General features: G+C 42.7%; 2 protein-coding genes across 3 annotated transcripts in view; both read right to left on the bottom strand.

The window, feature by feature from the left end:
* Maml1 (mastermind like transcriptional coactivator 1) overlaps positions 1 to 2,964 on the bottom strand; it is a 35,866-nt gene extending 32,902 nt beyond the window's left edge. Inside the window, exon 1 of the mRNA XM_075992779.1 lies at positions 2,354 to 2,964. Within this exon, the coding sequence (XP_075848894.1) occupies positions 2,354 to 2,689 (336 nt within the window). The 5' untranslated portion in view covers positions 2,690 to 2,964. The remainder of the gene's footprint in view (positions 1 to 2,353) is intronic.
* A 2,829-nt stretch (positions 2,965 to 5,793) lies between these two features.
* Canx (calnexin) overlaps positions 5,794 to 13,237 on the bottom strand; it is a 33,757-nt gene continuing 26,313 nt past the window's right edge. For both annotated transcript variants that reach the window (XM_075992782.1, XM_075992783.1), the window contains 7 exons: positions 13,123 to 13,236; positions 12,332 to 12,488; positions 10,598 to 10,813; positions 9,949 to 10,068; positions 8,697 to 8,817; positions 8,490 to 8,569; positions 5,794 to 7,645 (listed from right to left, as the gene is read on the bottom strand). In XM_075992782.1, the coding sequence (XP_075848897.1) occupies positions 7,592 to 7,645; positions 8,490 to 8,569; positions 8,697 to 8,817; positions 9,949 to 10,068; positions 10,598 to 10,813; positions 12,332 to 12,488; positions 13,123 to 13,236 (862 nt within the window). In that variant the 3' untranslated portion in view covers positions 5,794 to 7,591. The remainder of the gene's footprint in view (positions 7,646 to 8,489; positions 8,570 to 8,696; positions 8,818 to 9,948; positions 10,069 to 10,597; positions 10,814 to 12,331; positions 12,489 to 13,122; position 13,237) is intronic.

Raw genomic sequence — 13,237 nt, 5'->3', positions numbered from 1 at the left:
AAGGCAAGTGCTTATATTTGCAAGTATTTATAAAATTATAGTATTATATATTTAATAATTTTTATGTTAATTGGTTTTCCCCCCTGCAAGTCTGTATGAGAGTGGCAGAAGGCCTGGACCTGGAATTACAGATGGTTGTGAGCTGACACAAAGGTGCTGGGAACTGAACCTGGATCCTCTGAAAGAACAGTCAATGCTTTTAACTGCTAAGCCATCTCTCCAGCCCCGAAAGTATGCTTTTTTTTAGAGAGCCTTCATAATCTATTTCAGTTGGGATGACCACCACTGCTCTCAGAAGTCTTTCTGCAGGGTTAGCAGTGCAGTTGGTGGTAAAGAACTTACACAGTATGGTGGCTTGATGAAAATGGCCCCCATAGGTTTATTTGGCACTATTAGTTTGGATTAGGAGTGGCCCTGATGGAGGAAGTGGGTCACTAGGGGTGGGCTTTGGGGTTTCAGATCCTCAAGCCAGGCCCAGTGTCGCTCACTTCCTGCTGTCTGCCAATCCAGATATAGAACTCTCAGCTACCTCTCCAGCACCAACCAAGACTGCCTGCATGTTGCCATGCTTCCTGCCATGATGATAATGGACTAAACCTCTGAACTGTAAGCCAGCACCAGTTAAATGTTTTTATTTAAAGAGTTGTCATGATCATGGTGTCTCTTTACAGCAAGAGAAACCCTGAATAAAACAGTAAGTACAAAGTCCTAGGCCCAATTCCCAGGAGGGATTGGGGGAGACTTAGGGAATCTTTCCTTCAAGACTTGTTAGAAAAGACAGCTCATTCAGTTAAGTCATTTTGGGTAAAGCACAACCAAGTTCATTATCAATCACTCAACAAATATACAGAAAGCCTAAAATATGTATGAACTCCAAAAGCATACAGTCTACCTGGCAGGACACAGAGTGGCTGAAATAATAGGAGACTATGCTGAAAACGAACAGCAGAGGTGTATTTCATAACTACAGACAGAGGAGGCTCTGGTGGGCTGGGAGCTGAAAGACGGAAGGGCTCTGTAGAGCGCTGAGACCCTGCCAGCCATCTTTCAGCTTGTGACACTCCCCACATCCATGCTCATTTCTCCTTCCTGCCGGCAGCTGGGCATGAACTACCACACCTGACCTCATACGCGTCTGACTCCTCCAAGCAACTTCATAAGGAGCCCAGCATAGCCTTGGTTTACAGGTCAAGTGGGGAGGACAAACAACCTTGCCCAGCTGGGTGAGAACCCAGGGATTCAGCCTTCTAGTCCAGCAGCAAATGAATGTGAGAAAAGACTGAAAACAGTAATTCTGTGGGGGATTTGGAAAGAAAGGTTATGTTGGACTGGTCCCAAAAGCCAACCAGAGACTAAACTTCCAACAACAGAAAGGTTTCTAACATTTCAAGAGGAAGGGTATTAAGTGACTGAAAGTCTAACACCAGTTTTACAATCACCCAGGAAAGAGTATTACAATGGACCAAGTGAGAGGCAATAAAGACATGAATTAGAATTAATGAACAACTTAACTGTTGTAAACTTTTACTTTTAAATTACCAAGAATTTATTAGTACCCCCCCCCCCCCCCACTCACACACACAGGTTTCCCTTGTCAGGGAGGCAACACCTCTAACAAATCTCAGGATCAGCTACTAAAAAAACCAAAGGCCACAACTGACCAACAACTAACGTCATTTCCCCCGTTATTATCAGAGATTTTAAAAAGGCTTAACAGGTTAAAATTGGAACTGTCAATAGCATAGCAAGACTCTAGTTTTCACAAAATTCCAGGGTCCCCTGAAAAAGTAATACTTCTTATACAACTCAATGAGCAGACCATATAGTTTACTGAAGCTTCCAAGGGCTTTTCAATTCGCCATTCGAAAGCCATAGGATACTGTCAACAGAAGGGCGACTTATTTCCATATAAAAGCTCTAACCCTGCCTACAGCTCCGGACCTTCCACAGAGTAAGGATCCAATCAACATTTGCAGACTAAAGGAGGTCAGGCCTAAAGTGCCAGAACGCCCTACATCGTAGGCACCTCCAACGCGGGTCTTGTTACAAGATGAAGTTCTCAACAGTCGGCAAGGCAATCAAGTTTGGGAGAAAAGCTTATCAGCAACTAAAGTTCTGCCTTTCCGGCCCCGACTTCACTCAAAGTTCCCACCGTAGTAACGATTTCCCAAAGTACACCGCAGTGCCACTTCCCGAAGATGACAAGCGCCCAGCTCCCTGCCATGTTAGCCTCCTCCCAGGACCCAGACCCAGAAGTGGGGACGCCCGGGGAAATTTCCCCGAGGCCCAATCCGCGCCGGGGGAGGCGTTTTCGGGAGAAAGGGCTGATGCGGCAGGAGTCTGCCGTACTCACCGCAACCGGGCGGCTGTGCTCCGGGCCGTCGGCTGCGTCCAGGCGCGCGGCCGCTGGGGCCGGGGCGGGGGTCGGAGCGGATGCCGGGGCCGGGGCGGCGGCGGGCGGCTGCCGGTGCTTGCCGGCGCGCTTGGCCTTGGCCTGGATGCAGCGCTGGTGCAGGGCGAAGGTGTGCTGGCGCTCGAGCTCCAGGCGCTCGGGAGACACGGCCTCGTAGCGGGCCTCACAGGTGCTGTGGTGGCGCCGGCACAGCTCGATGCGCCGGCGGAGGCGCTCCATGACCGCGCTGTGCCGCGGCAGCGCGAACTCCGCCATGGGGCAGGTGGGCAGCACCATGGGCCGCGGGCGGCGCGGGCCGGGCCCGAGCCTCTCGGCGCCGGCTGGCACTTCAGGCTCCTCCGCTTCTGGCGGCCCCGGTCCGCCTCACGGCCGCGCCATGCCCCGGCGGGCGGTGTAGCGGGTTCGGGCGCGGCGGTGGGTCTTCCTCCGACCCCGCTCGGCCCGACTCCAGGCCAGCGCACGCCGCCCGCCTCAGGCCTTGGCCTGTCCCCGGCACCCCTGCCCCATTGTTTTCCGCGCCGCTGCCGCCGCCATCTTAAAATTGTTTTCGGGGCTTTCGGAAGAGGGCGGGGCCTGGGCCGGCGAATCCTGCGTCACTGCTGATGGACAGCAGCTTTGTCCAACCAGACGAAACCCGCTGCCCGAGGGCGTGGGGTAGAGCACGTTACGGAGGCTCGGGTATTTAAACTGAACACTCAGGCGAGAAGGGAAGGGAAGCCCCGAGGCGGGCTCAGTGCTGGAGAGTAGACTTGTGACTGACAGCAGCCTATCCAAGAGGAGCCACGTTTTCTCAACACCACCCCCTGAAGGCAGTCCCTTCCGGGTTCGCGAGGAAAGCGGGGTAAATCCGACTGTGGTGGAAGCCGCCAGACCCAGATACCCAAAGCGGTCTACATTTTCAGTCTGCCCACACTATTCCGAGGTCATCCATTTCTGACCTAAGTCCTTACATGCAGCTCCATGATTGTTTGAGTGACCTAGTAGAGGTTTTCCCATAGCTGGCAGATTAGGAATCACTGTTACTGTCAGCAAAATTTCATAACTTGGAAGGGGGAAAAGCGCGAATCACTCCTCAGCCTCACTAGCGGAAACCGGAGTTAATTCGATTCCCAGGGGTTTACACTTAAAACCGATCGGCATATAAAATTGAGTGACTCAAACTCCAACCCAAAGACATTAGGTTCCAGTGATACAACTAGCAAGCAAATGGGCAAAGGAAACAAGCCGGGAAAGGACCAAAAAAACCTCTTCTGGCCTTCGGGCATATACACAGACAGAATATTGTATACATAATAAATATTAAAAAAAAAACTCTTATTGGACATTGTCTGCCACAGGAGATGCTGCGTGGCTGCGCACTAGATGACACCATCAGCTCAAACATGTTACTCTTAACCTCTTACAAGGGTTCATGAAAGTTTTATTTCATGAAAGACCAGCTGGCCTGGGTCTGGAAAAGCCTGGGATAAAACCGGACTCTCTGAACATAGCGGACAATGAGGACTACTGACAACTCAAGAACAATGGCACTGGCTTTGTGGGAGCCTAGGCAGTTTGGATGCTCAACTTACTAGACCTGGATGGAGGTGGGGGTTCCTTGGACTTCCCACAGGACAGGGAACCCTGATTGCTTTTCGGGCTGGGGGGGGGGGGTTCTTAATTGGGAGAGGGGGAGGGAAATGGGAGGCGGTGGCGGGGAAGAGACAGAAATCTTTAATAAATAAATAAATTAAAAAAAATAAAAAGCTAACAGCCGCCGGGCGGTGGTGGCGCACGCCTTTAATCCCAGCACTCGGGAGGCAGAGGCAGGCGGATCTCTGAGTTCGAGACCAGCCTGGTCTACAGACCTAGTTCCAGGACAGGCTCCAAAGACATAGTGAAACCTTGTCTCGAAAAAACCATTAAAAAAAAAAAAAAGCTAACAGCCAAATGTAGTAGAAAAACAGGGATTTTAAGTTTTTTTGGTAAAGGAAGTGAGCTACAAAGGTAAATGGTGTCTTACTTCTTCCCAGTACCTAAATATTCCAATAACAATCAATCAAATTAAACGAGCAATCTTTTAACTTTTTGTGTGCAGTGCTGAAGAAGGGTTGAATCCAGGGCCTCAAGCATTACCACTTACTACACACCCAGCCATGAAACTTTTTGAGACGTGTCAAGTACCCCAGATTAGCCTTAAAAGAATTGTCTAGCTGAGGCTGACCTTACTTATTCTGCTTCTGCATTCTGAGGGAAGGGATTACAGGGTGCACTATTATGACCAGCTAGAAATACAAAGTTGTCTTCAAAACGCTAACTAGAAGCAGTACATACACTGTGTAGAATGTATCAATTCAGGAAGCAATCTAAAACCTTAAACACAAAATATCTTCAGTATGACTTTCAATAATCTCAAATATGGACCCAAAGCAAAGACTATTCCCCCACCCTTTTTGGTTTTTCAAGACAGGATTTCTCTTTGTAACAGACCTAGCTGTCCTGGTGTAGAGCAGGCTGGCCTTGAACTCATAGAGATCTGCCTGCCTCTGGTCTCCCCAACACTGGGACTAAAGGTGTATGCCAAACTGACAAAAAGATTTTTTTTTATAAAAATATTCAAATAGTTTCCATACATCTTAAAAATTATTATCTTAGAAGGAGAGGGTGTAGTTCAATGGTAACACAGCAGTTCAAATCCCAGCCAGCACTGAAAGAAAAAAGTAAAAAAAAGGCTCTCTGTTTAAGCTGTTGTCCATTTTACACAATGAAATGACTAAACCATTACTGGACAGAGGAAGTTAAATACAAGACTGAACCAAACTCTTCTATAGTAGCCAACAAAAAGATCAAACCATTATTCAAACAGTAAAACACATCTAAGGTTATCAGAAAGTCCAGTCAAAAGCAGACTTAACACAGGTCTTTAATGTAACACCATGTAGTAACACAACAATCTGAAAGTGAAGAGTACTTTGTGGACAAGAAACGGAAGACCACAGCTGAAGGAGTGGGCATTTCACAACAACACAACAAGGAATTCAGCATAGAATATCAGAACCTAAGAGTTTATTATTATTATTTTTATTCAGTGCCAGAGAAGAAAACCTATGGCGCTTTGCGCATGCTTGACAGTTCTACCTACTGAGCTATAACACCAGTCCAGTAAGTTTTTTGTAAGATGACTGCTGGTCATTCATTAATGTGTCAGACATTTAAGGAGGAAGAGGGTCCCAGAAAGGCAATGACACCACCAATGATATAAAAATATCTGTCATTTTACAGCCTGGGTGAAATAAAGTAGGCATGAAACATGTCAATGTGGAATGACTGAGCAGATAAAACAGATTTCTAAAAAGCCATCATCGCCATGTTTGCTTCAAAGAGAAACCTGCAGACATGTGTTCATTTCTTGCTAGTAACTGTTTATTTCACTCTATACAATTTGGTAACATCTGCTACATAGCTATGGTCCCGTGACCACAAACAACAGATGGGGATAAAGCACTGAACAGCAAGAAAAATGCATTCCACCCTCAAAAGAAATGAAATCAACCAGTGTTTAAAAAGACAACAAATAACACAGCCTTCATCCATTACAAATATATTTTCTTTCCCAGTATCTCCCCAATATAAACACTGTGGAGTGTTTATATATATATTCAGTGCAAGGAACAGTATCATCGGTACAATTGGAACACCTCTGGAGAAAGAATAAACTTGAAACATCTGTTTCTGAATACATTTCAGTGTGGTATAATGATATTATCATCACACCAGTGATGTGGGAGAGGCTCTTCTAGCACCCATCTGCATTCCACATGAAAAACAATTCTAAATTCACTTTAAAAAAAATTCTTCAAGCCACAATAAAAAAAATTTTGAACAGGACTGCTTTATTGTGTGAATTTTAAGACACAACTGTTACATGAACTGCAAATGAAGATTTTAAATATCCTACAAAAGTCAAATAACTCATGCTATGTGTCAATTCTCCCATAAACACTTTTAGCCTATGTTCAATTACAGTTAATTCTGAATTGGCCCACCTCTGGATTAGACTTTCTAAAGTCTACACAGAGTAAAAGAAATAGACACTAATGAAGTCTGTAATCTATCCTGTAGTTGGACCCTGGAAAGGTATGGGCCTGCTTAAAATAAGAAACAGATAAGTAAAGCTAACACTATGCAGAGCTTATAATTTTCAGCAACGGACTGCAAGCTGCACTGTGAAGAAAATGCATAGCAGAGAAAGCTGGGGACTGAGAAGACCCATGAGTAAAACAGTGTCAACACAGTGGAACAAGTGATGAAATTGTCTACTGAGGCACAACCAGCATTCCTTAAAAAGCCTTGAGTTCCAGAGGTCACGCGCTGTCTGGCCTCCTGTGTGGGAAGTGCAGTGTGAACTGCTGCATTAAGCCAGCTCCTCTCCTCTGCAAAGCTGTCTGTGAATGGAGCAGTCCCAAGGACAACACAATACTGCACTTTATGATCTGACCAAACACCAAGTGAAAAATCTCCTTTTAGTTCTTTTTGGGTCTATTCAATATAACTCAAAGGGAACTTTAATATAAATTTGGGCTTCCATCCAATTCTTCTCTTATATCCTTAGGATGAATTAAGCAATGGAAGCACACAAAACAAGATTATAATCACAAATGACTGCATTTGAACGTGATTACAATTTTAGGGACAGAGAGACACATGAATGTTTTAATACCAAACTTAAAAAAAAAATTGTTATAAAAACTGCAATTCATTCCCCCTAGCATTCCTAATGTTGGTGTTATTTCTGCATGAACAGATTAATATATTAAATTAAGCCAAGATTTTAAACTGGCAAAAATTCTATCAAAAAAAAAAAAACCCAGAAAAAAGAAAACAAAGGAACAAAGGGGGAGGGGGAGAAACCCAAAGATTTTAAAAACATCAAAACAAACACAAGTTAGTTGCTTCATGTTACATTTCACAACCATTATTATGTTAAATGTTCTTTTCTACAGAAATAGGGTCCTTTACAACTGCAATTATTTACTGCTAGATGTTTAAAATTACAGACTAGTATCCACTGGAACCTGTAGATGGTGGCGTCTTGAGGTTTTCTGAGTTCCCACCTAAGGTATACCAGGCCCTCTCCTAGGACCATACTTGCAGGGGGAAGGGAGGGAGGAAATCACAGATCAAGTTCTTAAGATTGTTTCACTCTCTTCGTGGCTTTCTGTTTCTTGGTGATCTGTTCAAAATTTCATCCTCCTATTTAGATGAAAAGAAGAGAAGTTCACCATATAATTAGCATATTTAAAAAAACCAAACTTCTTGCCAAATTTCCATAACCATTTAACTCATAATTGGGGGAAAAACAGTATATTGTTTTTGGTAGTGGGATTACAGGCATCCAATTTTATTCTTTTTTCCAAAAGCCTGTACTTTCCTCAAACCTATCAACATTTTCTTTCATTTGGGAGGGGCATTATTTATTTTTATTTTATGAGTATTTGCCTGGATGTGTATCCACATTGCATACCTGGTACCCTTGGAGCCAGAAGAGGGCACTAGATTCCCTTGGGAGTAGAGTTACACACAGACAGTTGTAAGCCATCATGTGAGTGCCAACAACTGAACCCAGGTGCTCTCAAGAGCACCTACAGTGCCACATAAAATAAGTAGAGTGGGACATGCACCTATAATACTAGGCATAAAGGCAGAAAGGTCAGAAGTTCAGTATTATCCTTGACTACGGAGTTCAATGTCAGCATGGGCTATATGAAACCCTATCTCAAAAAGTTTAAAATGTAGTGGTATGCAAGAAATACCTTTGAGGAGACACCGAGGAGACATAAATGTCACAGGACTGTTAAACTCAATACTCCCCTCTCAGAAAGCATATTTTTCTTTCCCAACTTCTACATATCACAAACAAATAAATAAATAAAATGAAGTTTCCAAACAGAAAAATACCTTTTGAGATCAAATAAAATCCACTGGCATCTTCAAGCACTTGCACTCACACACACACACCCCACACTAATTTTTAAAAAACCCATTTAATAAATACACTCTCAGCTTAGATGGCTGGAGTAATATATTAGCCCCTTACCTCTGCTGTAGGTTTTCTATCTTCCTCATCTTGACTGCCACTGCCACCATCTTCTTCAGCATCACTTTTCTGTTTCTCTTCTAAGACAGAAAATAAAACAATTGAACAAACCTTCCATCTGGCTTTGACAACAATGAGCATAAAAACAATCTTTCCTGTAACATGTTGTTAGTCAGGATTTAGGATAGAGTTCTCAGCACCACTCACCAAGTTTCTCTTCTTCTTCCTCTTCATCCCCCTTGTTCTTCTCTTCTTCCTTCCCTTCTTCCTCCTTCACATCTGGCTGGGGCGCATCCGTCTTCTTGTACTCCATAGCATTGGACTGTTTCTGAAATGTTACCAAGTGCAAGAACCATGTTTATGCCATCACAAACGTATTACCCCTCAACTCCTAAATGCTGTGGGTAAAATGTGTCCAAGGCTGTGGACACGGTAGATATGCAGAAATGTGAAAGATATAATTCCAATTCATTTTTTTATGGGAGGAAAAATGAGGGAAGCAGAGCGAGAGCGGTACCAAAATAAAATAAACAATAAGAATAAAGGTTCAGGCAGGAAGTCCAGGCCTAGCTTGTCAAGCTGACTCAGACACAGATACTCCCAAGAGTGGTGAAGGTAAGGTTGAATCTGACAGAGTGCCATATATGCAGGTCCAATTCTAAGTTACAAGACAGTGTGTAACAAGGTCTGAATAAGAAAAACACTGAAGCTTTAAAATCTGCATGTACAGTTTAAAGAAGTATTGCTTTGAGAGAGTGAAAGCACGGAGGGAGAGATGCATGAATAACCACAGGTCAAATAACAAAAGATAAGAATAAAATAACATCAGGAGAAAAACTGACTTGTGCCCAAATGGCTGATCTCATATCTAAGTTGTTCCTTTTTTCTCTAAAAGGAACATTAAGAACAGTAGAACAGAGTGACAAACCCTGTCATCTGAGCACAATGCACACTGAGAAATGGTAGCTATGGTTTTACAAGTCAATACAACCATGTCTACTTGCTAGAGAGGAGAGCCAGGCAAGGAGGGCTAGGTACCAGCCCTGCCCAGTGTCCCTACATCCTATCCCCAGGTTTGCAGATATGTCCTGATTGTGCAGAATAAAATGCTCACTCCATTAGTAGGGTGCTATTTTGAGTTGAATGCTGTTGTTTGTCACACTCAAGGGTTTTAAATAATTTTAAATAAAGGTTTTACTTTTTTTACTCTTATTTGAGGTGGTCAGAGGACCTGTGCTAGAGCAGCCTCCTTTGAAGTCTGGCAGAGATAGAAGTGTCACCTCCCGTGGCTCAAACCCAAAAGTAAACTTGTTTAAAAAAAAAAAAAAGTCAATACAAAATAATAATCAAGTACTTATCAAACAGCTACTAAAGAAAATCTCAGTTAATACAATGTTAGTTATTTTTCATTAACATCAAAAGAGCTTGTTCTAAAAGTAGCTCTAAGGAGGCATCCTACCTTTCCAGAACAGCAGAAGAGGATCACAAGGAACACTGGCAAAGCTACAGTCAGAATGTAGACCACCCAGAGCCATGGACGTTCTTCAGCTGCCTCCAGCATCTGTCCCACTACACCTGGCTGAAAAACAAAACATAATTCAGAAAACTGGCTTTTGATACCAAATACAGGCCAGACTGATTGTTCCATGTTTACTCAAAGTCAAACTAAGATACACATAAGGAAAATAGAAAAAAAGCCCCATTTTCCTGTCTTGCCATCATGAGGTTTCACCTTCATAGACACAGCAAAAGGTGGCTTCTAATAACCGCAAAAAGGTCCCTTACTCAGGAAACAGAGATGAAGAATGTAATGTCTTCATACCAGCTCTCTGGCCCTTCAAATCCTTGAAATACTTGAAAATTCCATACAAGGGGTAAACAAAGATTCAGCAATGTTAATGCATTAAAGCATACTTAAATGGTAAACACGCACGCACACACACTGCACACACATGCAGGACTCTAAAGCCAGAATATGAGACTAATAGAATCAGGTCTAAATACTAACAAAACAAAACAAACAAACAAACAAAAAACTCTGCTTTTCACCAAGCAATCAGTTCCCCCCAGAAGCAGATACAAATGCACAGTAATAAACACTCACTGACCTCAGAAGCCCCATCAGCAGCTTTCTTCAGGCCCCACCCATCATTGGCCCAATCGTCAACTACTTTGCGGTCACCACTAATAATAAAGTTGTCAAAAAAAATGTCGGAAGTCATGGACCAGAGCTCCAAGCCAATAGCACTGAAAGGAGTCATCTTAAAAGGTTCCAGGTCTTCAAAGAAATCTGGATTTGGTATTTTCCTTGGTTTCCAGACTCCCTAGTTTTTGGGGTTTTTTGGGAGGGGATGGGGGGAGAGAAAAAAGAAGTTTCAAAACATCATTTCAGATAAAAATAAAAAAGAAAATCTGTAAGACTCATTTTGCATGTTCAATGGAGAGAGATAACCATTAACTTTATCAAATTTAAACAGATAGCAGAACAATAAATACTAATGATGTTTTTATACTCTGATTTCTGGATTCCACTTAATTCAATTTCCAACCTCCAGATCTTGTTCTGAACCAACCCATGGTGGCTCTGTGCAGCCCACTCCACCCTATCAAATGTTGGTGGAGCATAGTCAGTAAAGCCGTTTCCCAGAGGTGATTTAAATAAAACTTATAGACTTCAACTGTAATTTACCTCTAAATAATAACTTAAAAAGTACCGACTACAAATATCCTGACACATATGTAACAATAGTTTTAGCTGTGATGACTCTCAGTGATGGCTAGGGATGTGGTTCAGAGGTACAGAACTTGCCTAGCATGCATGAGACGCCGGATTCACTCTCAATACTAATCCTCAACAAAACAACCCACTAGGTGGCTGTCTACAAAATAATTGTTAAATATCAACTTGGTTTGGTTTTGTTAAATAAGGTTTCACAAAGCCTAGGACAGCCTCAAACTACTCCTGATTCTCTTAATTATACCTGAAGTTCACCTTCAACTCCTGGTCCTCATACCAATAACCAAGTGTTAGAATTATAGGAATGTATTGACATATCCAAACATCTAAATGGCAAGCCGAAGTACAATTTTTATTTCATCTTGGTTATCTAAATGTACAACTAAAACCATTTTACAATAGAAAAGCACACACCGTATATGTATACAGATGTAGCTAGCTATACCTTACATCTTAAAGTCTAAGTGGAAATGAATGATTATAGTTTTCTTTGCTTGGAAACTGAAGCCAAATAAAGATCTGAATAGATACATTCCCAGAATACAACTGGGGCTTCACAACTGCACTATACATATTCCAATCACTTCACGTGCACCTGTCTTTTGGCAGGTGAGGAAAACCAATGAGACCAAGCAATGGGCTGACTTTACATAGTAAGATCCAACACCCATTACAATTCTCTTATAGCCAATCTAACATCTGGATCCTGTGGCTCAAACAACCCTGAGACTTGACAATAGGGCATGTAAGTTCTTTTACCCCACACTTATTCATTTATTTATTTACTTATGTTTATAGTTTTTCGAGGCAAGGTTTCTGCTTCTGCCTTCCCAAATGCTGGGATTAAAGGTATTAAAGGCATGCACCACCTCTGCTTGGCTTCTACTTTCATTTTTAAACAAAGGTTACATAGCAATTGTGAACACTTTTCGCTACTGTTTTAGGTTTTATGTTTAGCCTATTATCCAACTGTCTCATATTTACTTTCTCTTCTTGATTCAGCATCTTGAATACAGTCATCAAACCTGCTACCTTCACTACTGCTCAAGCTTCTACCCAGACAGAAACAAATAATAAAACAACTAAATCATCAAGAGGCACAAACCTGGTAGTTAGGATTGTCAATCATGGGAGGTTTCCATTTACCCTTATAATTGGGGTTGTCAATCATAGGTCGTTTCCAGACACCACACCCAGGGGCTGACTCACATTTCGGGTTGGCAATCTGAGGAGCCTCCCACTCTCCATCCATATCCTCATCCCTGTGGAGGTACAAACAAGTTACAAATGAAGAGCCAGTCCTATGCTCTCAAGATGCTGCTGCAGCTGTCATTTCTCATTTCCAGTAGCAATAATCTTTCATAAAAGATCAATTTTGTTTTTACACAATGAAATTTAGCATAAAGTTTGTAGGTCTCTAATAAACTTTGTTATTTGGCTGTGCTTATTGCCTTTTGGGGTGGGGTGGGGAGGATTTTTCTGTGTAGTCCCGGCTGTTGAGGAATTCTCTGTAGATCAGGCTGGCCTTGAACTCAAAATCAAAAGCTCTGCCTGCCTCTGAGTGCTGAGATTACAGTGTGCACCAACACGTCTGGGTTCTTTTCTTTTCCCTTGCTTCCTTTAATGTGTCTATGTGCATGCATGTGCACACATGCATTTATTATTTTATTTATTTACTCGTGTTTTTCCAAGACAGAGGTTTCTATGTATAACAGACAACTCTGGCTGTCCTGGAACTGACTTTATAGGCCAAGCTGACCTCAAATCTCATAGATATCTGCCTGCCTCTGCCTCCCCAGTGCTGTGATCAAAAGTTTACAACATCACATCCATAGCTATTGCTTTTAATTTAAAACAAAACAACAGGTAATTCTAAAAGCAAACTCAAATGCTTACCAATCCTCTGGTTTTTCCGCGTCGGGGTCTGCGATATAGTCAGACTCATCGTCTAGCCAGCCTTCAGGCTTTATGGCCTCTTCATCTGGAATTTTAGCAGGGGCATCTTCATCCC

Source organism: Microtus pennsylvanicus, chromosome 11 (genome assembly GCF_037038515.1).
Source record: "Microtus pennsylvanicus isolate mMicPen1 chromosome 11, mMicPen1.hap1, whole genome shotgun sequence".
Classification (NCBI taxonomy): domain Eukaryota; kingdom Metazoa; phylum Chordata; class Mammalia; order Rodentia; family Cricetidae; genus Microtus; species Microtus pennsylvanicus.
This window is presented reverse-complemented; position numbering and strand designations above follow the sequence as displayed.